We start from the raw sequence: 18,812 nt of genomic DNA on the forward strand, positions 1-18,812 counted from the left end.
AACAGTTTTAGCATGTATATATTAAAGTTTTATTTATGAAGCATGTTGTATCTGCTGTAAAAAACCTGAAGTATTCCTTTCAAGTTTTCTGCTGATTTCCAAAAGTGAACACAGGTTTATGGAGTACTTTGGGTAGATTTGTGTGCTTCAGAATCTATCTCATGCATACAGCAAAATGTTTTATTTTGATATGTAACCTTTTACTTATATGATGTAAAACAAATAGGCAGCAAATATAGGTGTCATTTTAAAAATATACTTAATGTGCTTGTCAACTGTTAGTATCCACAGTCTCTCTGGTTTATGCCCCAGACATGCAGAGGATTTAGAAATGCTAATTCCCCATTTTGTTTCGCCTTGTTTGCTTAAATGGGAGCAAACGTGTATTGATTGCTCCAACACATTATGATTTCTGTTTACAAGCATGCTTGCCTTGTTTTTCAGGGGGTAGGGGGCCTCTTGTTTTTGCTGGTTCTTCCACTTCCCACAGTCTTGCTTGTGGCTTGTCCATATGGTAGGGTATTTCTGTTTTATTTCATTAAATGTTGTCTTCACATAGGATGGCCTCACCCTGCTGTGTTAGCTCTACTATGATGTATGTCATTAATAATGATCAGCTAGACCTGTTTGTATGATGAAACCTCTTACTTATGGCACACAAATTTTGACTTGTGTTTTTAGAAGGTCAGAGCCAATTATTCCACAGTTGTTGTTTAGAACTGTTTTCTAAACGGAGCCTGATGTTGATGGCCAACAGTAATAATGGGCTCTTCCCTGTAGTAGTGCCTTGTGCCTTGTAAGTATAACCATATCAATTACTTTAATCCTTTTCTTCAGCTTTGCTTTCTCCTTCAAATCCAGTCAGTCACCTGAGCCTCTCTGTCGCGTCCATCTTGTTGCATCAAATACTAATCCTTTGGTCTTGCCTGCAGGGTAGGGCTAAATGGTGAAAATCCTTCTCCATCTAGCTTATTAAATGAGAGGTGCCAAATCCTGTCTCTGCTCTGCCAGTGACGCCAGCTTTGATTACTTGCCTGTTGTCCTCTCCTTCAGGCACCTTACATTTTCTCTCATTTTGTTTCTATATTTAGAAGGATGGTGCAAACGTAAAGCTGTAACTTTGTTCTCTTCCAACTTTCCTTTTTAAATCTGACCTTTGGTTTGGTATTTATAGATCGTTCCCATATGTCATTAGCTGGGTAGGTGACTAGGGTCTGCGACTCCTGCTTAACTCTTTCACTGTTACCTTGCTTTCTTAGTCACTGACCACAGTACTTCTGCTGTCTAATATAAATATTGCAAATACTCTGTGAAACAGAGAGGGGTTGTCTTTGATATGTTTCTGCTCATTATTATTAAACAGGGTTGATCTTTGACTGCAATTCCTGGATTTTTAGTCTACCATGATCACAAAAGAACATTTATTTTAAGAAACAGAAAGGAACCACATAGTTTCTGATATACTTATTTCCATTTGGATTTCATCACATTAGTTTGCTGGTGATTGTGAAGCACACAAACTATACCTCAACAAGAGATACTGAAACTGTTGTACTGTTTAGCTCTGGAAAATCCAGGTTGATGCTAGGCATTCATGCACAGGACAACATAAGATACTTTGTCAGATGCAGGAGAATAATCATGTGAATTAACTAAACCCAGGGATTCTGAAGTTCCATTCATCACTCTGCCTTGTGTCCCTGTGGGATCTTGAGTAGTTCATGGTAATTCTTCTCTTTCCCTGTTTGAAAGCAGTGGTAATATTTTTTTAAATGTTAATTTAGTGTAACATTTGTACATTGTTTACTGTAAAGAAGACAACATTAAAAGTTGACTTTTCTAAACTGTGATTAAGTAGTCAATAGTAGATTCTGCAACAATTTGCCTGTGCCAAGAACAAGTAACAGTTGTGTTATTACATAACAGTGGGTGACCGCTGCTGGTAAATAATCCATTATATAACCATGGGGTTTTTATTATGAAATAAAATGTGGTGTGTTTGATTGTTAACTTCTGCTAGATTGAGATTTCAGGTTAACCTATCAGAAATCTGTGGGAAGGCTCTGGTAGGAGGTGAATGACAGAGAATACAGGTCGTTACCTTGGAATATTGTTTTTTTCAAATGTAAATATTTAAAAACAATTGGTTGACTGTAGCTCAAAGGATTTGGATTTTGAGTTCAATTCAGTAAAAACCCACCGTCAGAGAGCTGAAGCTGCTGGAAAGAGCATGAAGGAGCTGGAATTTCATAGAAGTACAAGGCTTTTTCTTAGTAGCAGTTCTTTATCATCAAGAACAACATGAACTTTAGAAATCGGGTCCTAGGATTCAAATGGGATTTTGCCAAAAGTCTGAGGTTTGGAAAGAGTGAGCTCACAGGTTGGACATAAAGGAGGTTTTAGCTGTTCTACAATCTGTGTATTGCTTGCACCTTTTCAGGGAGTGATCCTTCTTTGAGAAGGGTCTGTGTCTCCCTCTAAGTATCTGTCCCTGCAGTCTCCAAAGGAGGAAACAACAATTTTAGGGCTCCTAGTTTCAGGCTCTGAGAAGGCTGCAGTTGCTGCTGGGGGAACGTGGGAGAGCCTGAAAGAATGTGAAGGGACCAGGCAGCTTGAGTACATGCTCTGTATCTCCAGAAAGGGCATTAGAGGGATCTGTGTTTGTGCTCAAGCCCAAAGAGCTTGAGCAGAGATTCAACACTGTCCAGATGCAGCCAGCACCTGGAGTCCAGAATCCTGGGCTGCCGGGTTCATCTGAGAGACCATCCAAGGCTGTAACTCCATGAAACTATGTGCTTTTTTCCTCCTCTTCCTTTACTTAGTTTATAATGCTGACAATATAGGAAAACAGAAATGGTGTGCTGCAGTGTCTGAGAGAATTCTAACATTTCAGACTTGCCAGAAATGCGATGTGAATAGGCATACCCATGAGAAAACTTTAGCAGAGCTACTTGGAATAATAAGCGCAGCTGCAATTTATGATTTTAGAAGCGTAACTGTTTTTCAGTGCCTAAAATTAGGTTTCAGTTATGTAAATCTTTGTATGGTACTTCTCAGTGACAATCAGTGATGGATTCCTTTAACCCTTTCCCGTATAGAGCAGTAACTTCTATTCCTCGGATATTTCCATGTTACTTAGTGGAATGACTTAAGAGTTAGTGAAAAGATGGGAGACTCCAGGCAAGTGCAAAAAGATGACAAGGAATTGGAGAAGACCATTGTAAAGCATCAAAATTCCAGGTAATGCTGTTCTGTAGAAGTTTCCTGAGAAAGGAAAGGAGATAGCTGTTCGTTCGTCTGAGGGTCTCTCCCATAAGGTGTCTAAATTGAAACAGCTAGTGTAATTGGTCATACTTTTAATACAAAATTTTAAAAAAGAACAATTTTAAATGCTTAGATCAGTGTCAGCTCATCATGCGACAGGCTTGGGTGTATATCTATGTACACTGAAGAAGTATAGATAGAGGATGTTGTTACTCTTAAGTCAATCTAGCTGATTACAGAAAATGTAATGGGATTTCAAAGCACTCAGGTCAGTTTGGTATGGTTGGGTATTAGAGAAAGTATCTGTACCTTGAAGGGGTTTTTAGTCCAAGTATGTTTGTGGCTGAGAAATTCTAACCATAAATACACTATTTTTTCCACCTCCACCTGAGTTTTTCAGAAGGACGTTACTTGGTTAGCAGGAAGCAGAGCTTGTGAGCTGGACAGCCTGGCTGTTGGGGTTTCAGAAGGATGCTCTTAGACAGGTCTGTCTCCCCCAGATGTTTGTCAAATTACAAATTTCCAAGGAAGATGATGTTTTATGTTGTTGCAGCCAGCCCACTCAATAGTTTAATTGCTCTGGCAGCAAGTAGTGATACTGTGTGATTTGCAGCGTACCATGGGTCATGTCAACCATCAACTGTTCATTGCAGGTGAACAGTTCAGTGGTTAAGTCATGGATCATGCACTCTCCTGTTAAGCCAGGAGTTTTGTTGATACTGGTATTAATCAGTGTATGGGATACATCACAAGATTCACGTGAAGGTCAGTGAACCTTTATCTTCCTGTAGATGAAACTATTAAAAGCCTGCTTCAAGGGCTGTGTGTACAAAGGCTTTGCAAGCTGTCAGTGATCTTTGGGCTGCACTTACAGAACAGCTGCTTTAAGCTATATGATAAATAGTTATGAACTGCACACATTCGGAGTAGTTATGTAGCATTCCTTATCTGTTTATAGACAAGCTAGATTTGAAACAAGGACCATTTCCAGCAGATAAGTGACTCCACTATGCTCACACAGAAGTGTAGTACAGAGTATTTCACTGAACCATATTTTCAATTGACAGCTGCAAGTTAACTCAGCCTGTGTATATTGGCTTGTAAAACACAGTACTGCTTCTAAAATTACATTATACACTTCTTTCTAAGAAACAGTTTTTTAACAGATTTTCCTATATATATTAGTCATGAAGTTATATATGTGGTCTCAGTGTTAATATTAATCATTAACAATCAGTAAGATAATTTTCCTGCATAGTGTTCTTCAGGGGGGGAGATCATTCCTAGTTAGCATTTGAACACTGGGAAGAAAATTCCTACTTTTTATTCTGTTACTGTCTTGCAGTGTTACACCAGGTGAGCCTCAGTGGTTTTGTATCTTGAGCTCTATGGCTGTGGTGTGTGCACAGGTCTGTGAATGCAGGTGACTCGCTGCATGTCCTTCCTCACGGAGGCTGTCTGAGCAGAAGAGTGACGCCCAGGACAGATGGGTGAGGAGGGAGTAGGGAAGCCCATAGTCTGCCCTGACAGCCCTCTTCTCCTGGAGCTACCAGAGGTGAGCTCAGAGAGCTGCAGCATTCCCATGGCTGTCACTTTTCAGGTTGTCTGGAACCTCATAATGTCCTTCAATCCAGTTCACCTTCTCCACCACCACAATTTATCTGACTGGCTGTGTGCCCGCATCTCTTGGTTAAGGTCCAAAAGCATTTGTGTATTTAAATTTATGTACAGACTATAAAAGTCATGATCATTATTGCACATGCCAGCAAAAGCCTCCAGCCTGCTACCTTTTTTTCTGACATTTTCCTCAGCAACATGGATCAACTAATGAAAAGGAAAGAAATGGTATTGTTTCAGACAGTCTCTCTTCCAGCAGAGACTCTCCTAGGCAGTCTTTATTAGATATTAAAGAAATCCATAAAATGTCAGAGTGGGATTGAGAATAATCTTTTCTCCCCCTTCAGCAGATGAAGGAGTCAGCGTAACTCCAGGATTAAACAGGAAAAGCACAAACGTTCAAATAATAAGCAAAATAGTACGAGTACCTAGTATGTACTGAAGAACAAACAAAGTTGATATCTAAAACAACACAGTGCGAAAGTGTTGCCATTTGACAGCAATTTCTCTTTTCCTTTTGAGGAAGGAAAATGACTTGAATTCTCAAGACTTAACTCTTTTCTTGGGAAACCCCTACATTCATTTCCTCATGGCAGCTGCTCTGTACTGGATGTTCTTCCTGCATGCTCCCAAGGAAAACAGCAGCATGGGAATATCCCCAGAACCGACTCAATCATTCTCCCAACCACGTTTTGCACTGGAAAGATTTTATTTTTTACAGCCTGATACTCTTAATTTCCCAGACTCAACACTAATTGCCATGGAGGAGCTGTTCAGAGGAAATATGTACCTATTGGGACATTTTGTATTTCATCTGATGTCAAGTATGAAGCTTTTGGGAGAATCTGCAACAGTCAACAAATGCAGCTGGGGAAGAATTCTCATGCTTGACATGACATTTGCTGCTCAATATTTAGTCCTAGTTCACAGGAGTTATTATAATGTTATAATAAGGTTTAAAAACATATTCTGTTGCTAAAAGGAACTTTTCTGTTTACAGCGGATTTCAAGTTTGAGACTGAAAAATTCAGGGTGTATCTAACTCGGAGCAACAGGCAAGATTTGCCTGAGTTTTTAAAATAAAAACAAACTATTTTACTGGAGAAAGAGTTTATCATATCAGTGTAATACACTATTAGATAAGGTGTCTTTATCACTTAAGCGTTTACATTGCATTTTGCATTGTGTGAGTGTTGTTGTATAATATGTTAACTAGATAGACAAATATAATTATCACATGATGTTGAAATAGTTCCTTTAATGTGTCACTACCAAAATCTCTTACTTGAGGGGAAAAATAAGTGGTACCCCCTCTGTATTATTTTTACTAACATACTTTTTATTCTCTTGACCTGAAATTATCCTTTTTACTTGAACAGCAAAAGCGCTGCATTGTTTAATGGAGTTTAATAAAAAAAGGAGTTTAATATTCTATAGAAATTAGATCTGTGGGAGTTAAGGAAGCATTTATGTAGTGAAGATGTTTCAGAGTTTCAGTTTTCTTCAGAAAGTATAGGGACTCATGCAGAACAAGCGTCTTGCAGTGGCTTTTGGTTTACTCACTGCTTAAGACCGAATCCAGTCAGGCCCTTTGCTCTTTCTTTTCATACCCAGTCAGTTTTTAAAGCCTTTTCCCCCCCTTCCCACTTCTGTTGAAGTTAATGGAAGATTTGCCACTGATTTTCAGTGGGAACAGGATTATACTCACGAACAGCAGAAAAGATGACTAGATTTCTCTATTTCCTCTCTTCTGTTTCACTCCTGGAATTTACTTCTATGCTATCTGTGGTGATAATGCCTGAGTTATGCTACTGTCTAGTTATTTACTTTTAAAAGCTCTGCCCTTTTATCCATCTGCATAGTTGCCTTTGGTGCTAAGATACTGTTCTTTCTCCTGCTGTGTTCAGAGACTTGTTTCCCCTCTGTCATTCCCCTTCCTACCTTATGTTTTTTTTCTAGACTGCCCTTGTATTCTTGTTGACCCTTATGTCTTACCTTTTACACTTCAAAAATTTATCTCCATGAGGCTTTGTTTGCATTGTCCCATTCTATTGTAGGGAAAAGCTATTCCTAAATACATTTGAGTGTAAGATAGATCTGTATTTCAGTTTTTTTATGGAGGACAGTGTCCAAAGGCTGTACTGCTCTGAATGGTGTGTGGCATGGAGAAGGAAGGGAAGAAGAAAAGCTCCATCCATGCCTTCTTCTGTGAGTTTGAAACTTTTCGGTGCCTCCTTTCAGACCTCACTCACCTCTATCTACCTCTGTGGTCAGCAGCAGATTAAAAGGAAGAAGTTCTATGGTGGGTGAGGCCAGTGTCCTCCATCCCTACCCTTTTCCTTCAGATCACTGAAAGTGTTGGCTGCGTGTTACCTTCTACCATTACCAGCTTTTGAAAGGAGGAGGAACCACGCCATACTGTCCCATCATATATCGTATTCAATGCCAGAAGAGTCTCCAGTTTCTGGCGTGACTTAATGTATATGCCTGTATATAGGGGAGCTTGGCCTTTCCTGCTACTTACTGTCTGCAGTGAAGCAGTGACTTGAAGCACCGAGACGGTAACTGATCCTGCCCTGAAAGCTCTGATGCCTCTTCACACCTGTTTGTGCCTGATAATTTTAATGTAAGAATTCATTACCAATAATAACAAACATCACTAAATGGAGGAGGTACGAAGGCCAGATTAGTATTCTAGACAGCTTGCTGTTATTTAGTTTGCTTATGTATTGCTAGCCCTGTGGTGCCTCTTTGTCTGATTCCTTGCTTTCCAAATAAAGAAAATGGGGGGTTTCTTTGCTCTTTTGGTTTTTTTTGTTTGGATTTATTTATATCCTTCTGGTAGGTATAAAGTACAACATCTGTTTCCAGTGAGGTTTTTTTAATTTGTCCTGTGTGCTCACTGGTCTCTGGAGATAGAGGGGTCACTGAAGATATAAATATGGCTTCTGCTCAAGGCTGAGAAGCCAGGAGTTCAACCAAAAATGAAAAGAAACCCCATGAATCCAGAAGCCTTGCAGCTGCTGGCAATTAGGCTTGTCATTGGCGTTCCCTCCAGGAGCCCTCTGCTAACATACCTAGGGTAGCGTGCAGCAGGCAGCTGCGTTCTCACAAGGCAGGGATGTAAACACAGGAGGAGGGAGCTTGGTTGTTCATATTGAGCAGAAGGAGGCCAAACAGGTGTGTGATGTAAATGGTTCCCTCAAGGTATTGTCAGCTGCTGGAGAGTCATCCTCATGCCTGTAAGATGCAGAAAGTTTCTTTTTCAGTTGAAGAGCAGCTGATGCAAGTCTCCATTTCCTACAGACATTTGGAAAGCATTGTGCAGGCTTTTCTACTTTCCCAGCAGTTGAATAGTCCCGAGGTGGAATTCACTGGGTTTGCTTCATTTGATCATTTTACCATTCATAGTTGTTTCATGCTTCTTGTCTGACAAACCATATATAATCTACGCTATTTTTTAAAAACTTCTGTGGTTATCATAGAATTCCCATGGTGCATGTGGTACTGAATATTATAATGAAATACAAACATATTCACGTTAGTTGCATTTTGTAGCCTAGGACATATGTAATTATGTCAAAGCTATTATTGTTTAGTAAAGCCTAATTTTAATGAGTACCTAGCACTGATTAAATGCAGTTTTCTAAATGTTAATTTAAATGGAGTTCATGTGGTAACAGAGTAATGCTGTACTCTTTTTCAAACAGAATTTTCTTTGGTAAGGGCAATAGTTTCTGGAGTGACTCTTATACCTCATTACACTTGTGCAGATGCTACATCAATTAGAGGTTGGGGCAAAGTAATCTGGAAGAGACTGTATAACTAGATTCCAAATAGTCTATCCTTGGTAACAGGCTGCTATATTACTAAATTCCATAGTTACTAAATACCACATTGTATTTTTGCTTCTTAGTTTCTTAAATTTTCTGTGTATATTCACATTTTGTTTCAAATTTAGTAGTCTTGCTATTATTTCAAATTACTGTAAACCAACAAATCAAATCCTACAAAGCCAATATGAGAAGCAAGCAAAGCAAGAGAATCTTGGGACAAATTATGACAGAAACACAAAATTAGGTTGAATTTATTTCTTTTATATTTTGCCAAGTGGCTGTAAATGGGGAACAGCCTTGATTTTATTTTTAAAGACCTAATTCTTCTGAGAAGATTAACAATACTTTTGACATTTTGACTAATTCTGTTACAGTTTGGCCTCTCTACCCAGATAATGGTGAGAATCCTGAAAGAACATACACAGCCTGAGTGCACACAAGGACAAGCTTTGTTCTGTAAGGACTTTATGGTGCTGGAAAGGGGGATTTACGTGAATAGAGTTCAGCCCTTGTCATGCTGCTCTTGATGAAGAGAAGGCTACAGGAGTGAGGCACTCAAGCTATTCTCCATAGCTAAGCATGAGATCAAGATGTACGGTTTCCCTTCTGTTTTGCTACAGGGTGTTCCATCACTCCTTTAAAGTGTAAAGCTTTGTATGTGAGGGAATTTTCTGTGATATGTAGCATATACAAGTGAAAAAACAGAACCAAAGTATGAGGAGGATGTGAGCCTATTACCAAGAGTGAAGGCTGTGATCTTGCTATGGGTATAGCTAGTGATTAGTATAGTCATAGTTCCATTCAGGACTGTTTTTTATGGTTTAAGTCAATAATAACAAACTAGCTGAACTGATATGAATGTTTAGTTTACATGTGGTTGGTACAGTGAATATGGCATGGGTCCTGTAGAAAAATAGGCGGTCATGTGTGTAATTAGAGGCTCACAATGTATTTGTACGACAATATTAATTTTATATTTCCCAACCCTAAGTTGCTTTATGAGGTTGGGAAGAAGAACTGTGCATTAAGGGGGTGTGTATACACTGTATGGCTGAATTAGATCTTTGAAAGCTTTGTATAACCAAGGTTTGGTTTTTTTTTTTTCTTTTAGTCATGTTACAGTTCTTATAATGTCACACTTAATTCTCCCTTTAGAAGACTGCTGTCTTTGCCTGAGGCTTCAACTTGAGATGTTTTCCAGCAGAGCATCCAGTTTAGCTTGAAGCACTGGTTCTTACTGCAGTTTATTTGTCCTTGGGCATTTTACCTTATCTTAGATTTAAGGGTTGGTAGTCCAGGAACAAAGTAATGAAGCATGCAAGGTCAGCTAACACAGTAACAAGAGCTAGAGCTGACCTGACACCAGCAGCAGAGCTTTTCATCCATGCCTTTTAGTTTCTCCACATTTGATTATTTTACTCAGAAAAGAAACTAAGTAGCTGCCTCTTGACTTTTCCATCCTTCCTTTCCACTTTTCTGTAAGATGTAACCCACATCTGTTTCTTACTAGTCATTTGATGTGCACTTCTAACAGAGAAAATGCTTTACTTTTTGGAGTCTTTCCTCTGCTTTGTTATTCATACTGTGATGCTTTTCTTAAATACTTTCCAAGATGTGAAATCTAGGGGTTTATCAAAAGCAGAACCCAACCACTTTATTTATCTGAATCTTGTCAGCTGTTGAACAGGAATGTTGAGGTTGAATGATGATGAGTTTTTATTAACATTAATAGATTTATAAAGGATTAATATAGCTAGACGAGTTCAATTTTGTAAGTAGTTTAAATATGGAGAGAAGGTGATCCAGTAGATTTAAAATCAGAAGAACAGGTGCTTTTGTTAAATTAAAAAAAAAAAAAAATAAAAAAAACATCCACCCCCTCTCTACTAAACACCAGACTATGGTATTGGAGTACAGGTATGTTAGATATTAAATGGCCTAATTACCCTTAAAGTTTTGTGAAATGAATTCAGGCTTTGCTGGATGACATTTTCAGAGAGAGCGTGGGTTTGAAGCAGCAGAAGCTGACGTTACTCCCAGGTGTTAGCAGGAAAGGCCAGAGGTGCACCTTGCTTGCCTGTAGGTACCAATGTGGCAAAGATGAACGCTGATTCTGAGTCAGGGTTGCTCTGTGATCTCCCTAGCTGGTTTTATGTGATGCTTTTCTTTTATTTTGTTTTTCAAGGGGCAGGGAATGGTAAATGCAAGGTAGGTTTGTTTGGGTGGTTTTTTTTTTCTTTTGTTTGTTTATTTAGTAAAAGCCATTTTCTTTAGAAAGAGTAGCCACAAAATCATGTTTGTTCAGACTCAGTGAAAAAAACGTCTTCCTTGCCCACTAATAGCAAACTTCTTTCTTCTGAACAACATCCTCTTTGCCCTGTTTTGAGCCGATCTCAGGACTGCTTCTCTCCATCTTCATCTGTTACACAGAGTCTGCTAGTAATTTCTTTTCTATTTTGTTTAGTTAGTTCTTGCTCAGGTCTTGCCATATAGTCAGCAGCCTTTCCAGTTTTTTGTTACCTCTGCTTAAAAGGGACTTAATTTACTTTAATTTGAATTCTTTTATGTACTCTGACACTTTAACTACCTAATAAATTACTTTATATACTTAACTCCTGGCATGTTTTGCATGCATGTAAACTTTAATCAGGTATATCCCAAGATGCTTAGTGTCTCTCACAAATGTTTTCTATGTGGATTCATCATGTAGCATCAAGAATATACATGACTGTGATATTGCCGTGTGCCTTTGTACTGGTAATGCTTAGGGTCCATTTCCCTTTTTGTAGCAATCATTTGGACAGTCATCCATTCTCTTCAGATCCGGTATCATCTGAAGAGTTGCTGGCTCTGCCTGTGTGTGCCAAAATATCTTAAGTTGGGTGGTTGGGTTTATCTTTATGATCTTGGCAAAATAGTAGTTTGAGCATGAAAATGGCAAGGTTACCAGGTGACTTCAAGGTTTATTTTTTGGGCCAGCTGGGGTGAAATTTGTCCCTGTGAATGTTCATTTGAGGCATGTAAGCATGCATGCACCTCAGTGGGTTGTCAGGAGCTTTATTCACAGTTGTGGTGGAGCGTGGGTATTGGGCATCCGAAAAAATGTAATTGCTACTTATACTGGAGAAACAAATACAGTTTTAGGGGTTTCTTTAGTTGAGCATCTGCAAAATAACAAGGGGAGTGAAATCAGTACAGGCGGTGATAAAGCTTGAATTACTGCAATTCAGTGTACAGGGCATGTTAGTTACTAAGTTAGTTACTAAGACATAGTCTTGCCAGAAGACACATGTGAATGGATTCATTTAAAAAGAGCAGAAACTGTTTCTGCTTAGTTGTTGAATGCAGGGGTTTTTTTTGAACATTAATACATGAAATTGTCATCTGTCTCGTTTTTTTTCAGTGTGTTGTTTGTTGTTTTTTTTTTTGAAAGTCTGGTTAACATGCTGGGTATATTCCCAAAAACTCAAAGATATATTAATCATAGACAGCAAATTGTCACAGTTTAAAAGGGGGTGGGGGGCTTTTTTTTTTTACAGGAACAAAGGGAAAGAAGAAATTATATAAGGTCTGAACTTATGTATGGGTTTATCCCACTCAGGGAGGATTATGTGGTGCAAGAGAGTCTGAGTACCAGGGTAACTGTTATTTTAAAGGTGAGCTACAGGTCACCCGACCTGCAAAGCTGAGGAGGAGGAGGGGCACCGGCCTTCATAAGAAGTTCAGCCATAAACAGCTGGGAGCAATAATTTCCTAAACTGTTGCCACCTAATAAACAGATCTTTCTACACTCTGAAGCAGCTCCATTAAGACTTTTGTAACTGATTTTTTAGTATTTTGTTTTCAAATAAATGTTTTTTTCATATCTACTCTGTGGGTTATATTGTTGATTACAATATGACTTGTTATGGTTGAGAAAGATTTATTCTTCCAAACAAATAGAACTGAATAATCTCTCCCATTTTACCTAAACTAGATCCTAAAAAAGTGGATTTCTCCTTTCTTCCACACCACATCTCCTTCAGGAATTAAGTGGGTTTTTTTCCAGTTTCAAATACTTAAAAATCCCCCAATTTTTAAAATTTTTTCCTTTAAATGTGTAGAAATATGTGCCTGCAACTCTAAGTAAGGCTCAGAGGTGAAGATTTTCACATATTGGACATGATCCTGGGCAACCAGGTCTGGATGACCCTGCTTGAGCAGTGGAGTTGGACCAGATGACCTCGAGAGGTCCCTGCCAAACTCCATCTTATTATATGGGAAAATAGTATTAAAATTTGTAACAGTTGATGTGAAGAATGTCTGTAACCTTGTTTGAAAGCTTCGACTCTAGTCCTTCTTCATAGGGTAACACATAGGTAAAGATATGGTTTAGCTTTAGAGATTTCCTTTGGAAACTTTATTCACTGACATTTCACTGATAAAGTCAGAATTTAGTGACTGAGATAAATAGACAAATAACATATTCATAAACACATTGGAGAAGCCTCTATGTGACTGAATATTTTACATATATTGAAAATGCCTCTTGAGTAGTGACTGAAATGTGAGAGTTACAAAGTAGACCTGAAATAAAGGGCTGCAGATGTATTATCTGAGCTTACAGATTTGCTGCAGAGGCTGGCCAGCACTGAAGAGCTGCTTATTCAGAGTTTTACCCTAATATTTCAATGCACAGTTCTGAGCTTATTTTAGGATTTAGGACATGTAATTGTATAACAGTCAATTTCCGATCATTATTGTGGTATCAGATTGGTTCTCAAGTGTTCATTGAGTCCGTCCTCTTGAAACAAAGAATATTTTTATTCCCCCTTTTTTTTTTTCCCCACTGTCTGTGAAACAAAGAGTATTTTAATTCCAATTTTGCAAGTGGGAAATGAAGGCAATGACTGATTTAATATTGGCAGTATTTGTGAATTTGAGCATACATCTAGATCCTAATTTCTCTTTTTTCCCACATGTGTTTTTTTTTCCTCTGTATCTGGCTTTATATACAACTTCACTTTAAAAGCGGTGACTTCAGCTACAGCTGTAATGCTCACTACTTCTGTAAGTCAGATCCAAAGATCTCAACAGAAGCGCCAGAAAGTGAGAAATATGTAAATAATGGCCAAATGTGAAAAAAAACATTGAAGGAACTTGTTAAGGCACTTGTCCATTGCCTTTTAGCGATGCTGCGATGTCAGATGTGAAGTCACTCATTCTAGTTAGTTCTGCACGCACGGTGGTAGAAGGAGCCTCTGGAAGGGAAGTAATTGTTTTAAATAGTCATGAAACAGTCTGCAACTTTCTGAGAGGAAAGAAGTCACTTCATATCACACTGTGAATGTCAGAGGAACTTTGTGACTATTTTGGGGTTGTGTTTTTCTCCCCTTTTCTTATCTCCACAAGGCATAGCTCTTCCTAAATGGAAGACACTGAAGCCTTACATCTAGTCGTGCCTATCTTTCTTCTTCTTTGTGTAATTCGTGTAAAGCTAATTGCAGGGTGGTTTTTTTTAGTTCTCTTTCATCTACAGGTAGTGTTTGAAATCTCAAGTGTACTGAGAACAAATAAATGTACTTTTTTTTTTTTATGGTCTTATTGTCTTATTTTTCCTGAACTCTCTCATATTAGTGCTCTTCAGAATAGATCTCCAGTCTGATGTTGAAGTAGTTGAAGTAGTGAATTTTAATTTCATTACTTGTCACAGGGAAAAAATGTACTTCTTATGAACTCTTCACTTACTGGCTTTTCAGTGCTTTTTTTTCCTGTTAAAGCAGTAAAGTATGGTATCAGAGGATTTACTACTGTAATGTCAAAGAATGCGATGGCCTAAATAGAGCTGGCACAGAATAGCTTTCCAGACATAGGGAATGGTGACAGTCAGGTGTTCTGATCAGTATAAAAACACTTGATGTATTTTAACAAAAGGTTTATTTTAAAATAGTGAATATATCCTTTTTGAGAGTCTGCTGTGGATGGTAGTGGAAGTGTTCTTTTTAATAATTCCATAATAATGATGATAACTTACAGAACTAAGTTGTTAACACTGTGTTTCTATTTTTCTTTTCACAGCCCACATACTGGGTGGCAGGATTACCAGCCTGATGTGCCCCGGATTCCCACTGCTTGCATCTCTGTGGAAGATGCTGAAATGATGTCACGGATGTCTTTCCGGGGCACTAAGATCGTTGTGCACCTGAAGATGGGGGCTAAGACCTATCCAGACTCTCCTTCCTTTAACACTGTGGCAGAGATAGTTGGAAGCAAGTACCCAGAGCAGGTGGGTGAGAATATACAAAAAGAAACTTATTTTGTTCTTTAAAAATAGGAAAAAAACAAAACCAAAGAACAGCCCTTCCTAAGAAATCCCTCAAACGAGTAACTCAGAGTCACCCGCTCTTCTACATTTCAGGCGTCTCAGCTTTTCAGTCTTTTTCAGGTAGCAGGTTTGAAATCACCAGGCTCAGGTCTAACATACTAGGATGTATTTTAGAAAACTATCAGAATTACTGTGTTCTAAGAACAGGAAATTCAACTAAACTGTAGACAGTTTAACCTCCTCCTTTTTGTTTCCCTGGCTTAAAGCTTGTTTTAAATAGTACCACCTGCATAGGCTTACAAAGAAGCATGTATGTAAGCAGAAGTGAAATCCTATCACTGTAACAAGTACAGTTGTTCTTTTAAATAACAAGTAGTAAGTTAAGGTTGCCAGTATGATTTGTGCTTGGAGTTTGCTTATTGTTCTGTTAATATCCTTCAAGTGGTTTCTTGGTCAGGCAAATAAGCCAGATTCTGTTGCCTGGAAATAAAATAGTTTTGCCTGAGTTTCTCCTCAAATGTAAAAGTGAATGCAGGACGTCAGTTTAACTTTTTTGAAGATGTTTTTTCTTGTGCAAGTCATTGCTGCATGTAGCAGAAGTTGCATGTGTGTTAGTTTGGAGGAGTAAACCATCTGCACTGAAAAGTACCTGCAAATTCTGTTTGAACACTAGTTAATCCTAAATCGTTAGTTTCCATTTTAAGACCTTTCTTCTTGCTTTCTCTTTTCTTCCAACTCCTTAGCCAAAAATCATACAAACTAAATTTGTGGTGCTGAAGGATTTGTGCCTGGAATGAGGTCTTCTATGTCAGCTTACAACATGGAATGATTTTCCTGGCAGTATGGTTTATTGAGAAAATGCTGATGCAACCTCAATTACAGCAGCACTAGAAATTGCTGCTGAAGTAGATCTACTGAGCCACGATTCTTTTTAAACATTGTGGTTTTCTAACTTCAATAGAAGATAAGAATTACTATCTCTGGCCTTTAAACCAGACATAGTTCTTACAAGATTTTATCTTTTCTGACATGGTAGTTCTGCAGCTCTGGCCTGTGATGTCTAGAGGTTGTCAGTATTAGCATGAATGTGTGGTTTCAGAAGCTTGATCACTGAGCAGGGAAACAGTATCAACCATCGTGGTTGGTTGGTTTACATATCATCACCTATGAGATTAGCTTAATGAAACATATGTTTACCGAGTTAAAGGCAATGCCCCATCTTCTAAATTAGAGTACAACTACTTTAATTTTATGTCATCTGAATTTTAAGGAGTGCTTCTAGCCAGCTATTAGGCTGTCTTGCCTGAATTATGTTTGGTGTATTTCAAAGTTATGACATTTCAATACAGACTGTAAAGCGTCCCAATGTAACCCTCAAAGATGCATCAAGATCCTTGCGTGTACTTGATTTTCTTTTTGCTGTCCTGCTCTGTTTCTTTAAGTAATGAAATAGAGTAGGATCTCTTCACTTCTTCCACTGAGAAGCTTAGCTTTTTGAAACACTGGGTAAAGACTTATTTACAAGCCCCCTGCTGATGTTAATGGGAGTGGTAGTGGACACACTTTGAAAATGTAACCAAGAAACAGAAAAATAAAACAAGTGAATGTTTAGGTTTTTTTAATACTCAGTTCCTCCTGGAGTCTTAATGGGTGCTTCACCATGCTCATTCCACTGTGTTACTCTGGTAAAAATGGGAACCCTCTAGCTATTTAGGCAATAAAATACATCGCAGACCCAAACTCTTACAATGCCTTTTATGCCACGGGGCTTTAAAAATGCATTCCAAATCCAGGAGAGTAGAAAGGTGCCATTTCCACGGGCCAATATTTCAGTTTAAGTTTTGAATTGAAACAAAAGCAAATCTGGATCTCTGAACTCTGGGTGAGAAATCAGCAGCGGGTGGTATTGCTCTTACAAAGGTCTAAAGCAAAACAGTTTGAAATTAGGCTGAAGCCTGTGAAACATAAATGGTCACAGGTATTGCAGCAAATTGTAACTTAAAAAGCTGGAACTTAATTAAAAATTAGGGTCACTGTAAGATGCTGAAGTTTGGTGAGAAGTGATCCAGTTCTAGATGTAACTGCATGTTGGGCGTATTTGTGTTCATCTGTGTATTGACCAGAATTTAATATACTGCTGAATTTATAAATAATTCGTTAACTCCCCCTGTGAGATTTTACCATGTTTATTAACATAATTGCCAAGAACTGAAATCATATTTGTCTGAAAATTTTATCTGTTACAAGCCATGTTGAATATTATTACTGAAAGGGGAAATTATTTACTGGTTTGTTTGGTGGTTGGGCTTTTTTTCGGTTTGTTTTTTTCCCTCTGTACTTGACCACTTTTGCAGCATGTCCAGTTCAGTTCCTCCTTCTTTAGTGATTTTTCCTAGTGTTTTTGAGTGGATTCTTTCATGTAGCAATGGAGGGGAAATAAGGTAAAGATAAAAGAATGTTAAGGAAAACAGGAAAAAAAGTACATTAGATACTTGTGACATATTTTCCTAAAAGTTTGCTTTATTTTAGACATAACGTTCTTAAAGTCTTGTAATGCATGCTTTATTTTGCTGTTGCAAGCAATATTTAATATAATTGAAATTGATACGCAGAATTGTCAAACTTGCAAACCTCAGTTTAGGCACCTGTGCTTATCTTTAATGTATTTACATTTCTGAACAACTTAAAGCAATAAAAGGGATATAATTACTGCTTTGTGAAGCATCAAGCTCTCAGGAATGCATTCATCTTCAGAAGCAATGATGTGATGTGACATGGGTGCAGATGTCCTGTTGCTTTTTGAGGCAGATTTGCACCCAAGGCACGCAGCTACTTTTGAAAAGTTAACCCACTGATACTTCAGGTTTCTGTTCTGCCTTATCCTTTCTGTTTGGCCAGGCAGTAGCAGTAAGCAAATGCTTTAGCATCAATTGCTCCAACTAAGAAAAATTTACTTTGAAAGCTACTGTAAGTTGCAACTTTGCACTACCAAGTTTTCAGGTGGTGTGGAAAGCACCTGGAGAGAAAAAGGAGATGGATTTCGTCATGCTGTCAGTAAAGTTCAGTGTCCCACCAGTGTCTCCGTTCTGTATTACCCCGTCTTTGTATTACCCCTTCCAGGTTAGGGAAGGGCTGCTCTCCCCGGACAGGACCCTTGCTAATGTCAGAGTAGGCATGACTGTGTGTGTTCTGAGCAGAAACATCCACCATCCTCGCTGTCAGTCCCAAGGTCCTTGTTTAGTGCCTGCTGAGGCCTGAATCCATGTAAATGCCCAAAGGAGGTGAGCCTGTGCCCATAAGATAATGAGTTTAAGATCAAGCTTTTCTTCATGTGAGCAAATTGCAAGTAGTTGGACCGAACATGCTATGACTTGATGCCCTGGCGGCCTTTCTGAGCTTGGGATCTCATTCTCACGGTGCTTAGGACAGCAGTGAGAGTGGAAAACCCGTGGGTTGTAGGACTTAACATATTTAAGCCTGTATGACTGCTGGCAGTTGAGCCAAAGTGTTTGTGAAATGAGAAAGGTATGGTAGCAGAACCTGCTGAAGTCCAGGCTATTGCAGATTAGAGGCACTTGCAGTCCATTCCTGACTTTTATCTTGGAGAGGTTTTTGAAGCACACTGTTGAACCTGAGACCATGCTGTTAGCATCCTTTTGTACTGTATTGTGTATTGGTGAGATGTGTTATTTAAACTAGGTAAGTTGACACTGGAGACTGACTGACTGAGAAATTCACAAGTTAACTAATGTGGTTTTCATTTGAAATTCAGGCAGAGCTGGCAGTAAAAC

The 18,812-nt window shown here is 38.5% G+C and overlaps 1 protein-coding gene across 1 annotated transcript in view; it reads left to right on the forward strand.

Moving 5' to 3' along the window:
• The window catches only part of CPQ (carboxypeptidase Q), a 169,893-nt gene that overhangs the window by 51,635 nt on the left and 99,446 nt on the right, over positions 1-18,812 (forward strand). The window contains exon 5 of the mRNA XM_075085462.1: positions 14,775-14,982. Within this exon, the coding sequence (XP_074941563.1) occupies positions 14,775-14,982 (208 nt within the window). The remainder of the gene's footprint in view (positions 1-14,774; positions 14,983-18,812) is intronic.

Source organism: Phalacrocorax aristotelis, chromosome 2 (genome assembly GCF_949628215.1).
Source record: "Phalacrocorax aristotelis chromosome 2, bGulAri2.1, whole genome shotgun sequence".
NCBI classification, from domain to species: Eukaryota; Metazoa; Chordata; class Aves; order Suliformes; family Phalacrocoracidae; genus Phalacrocorax; species Phalacrocorax aristotelis.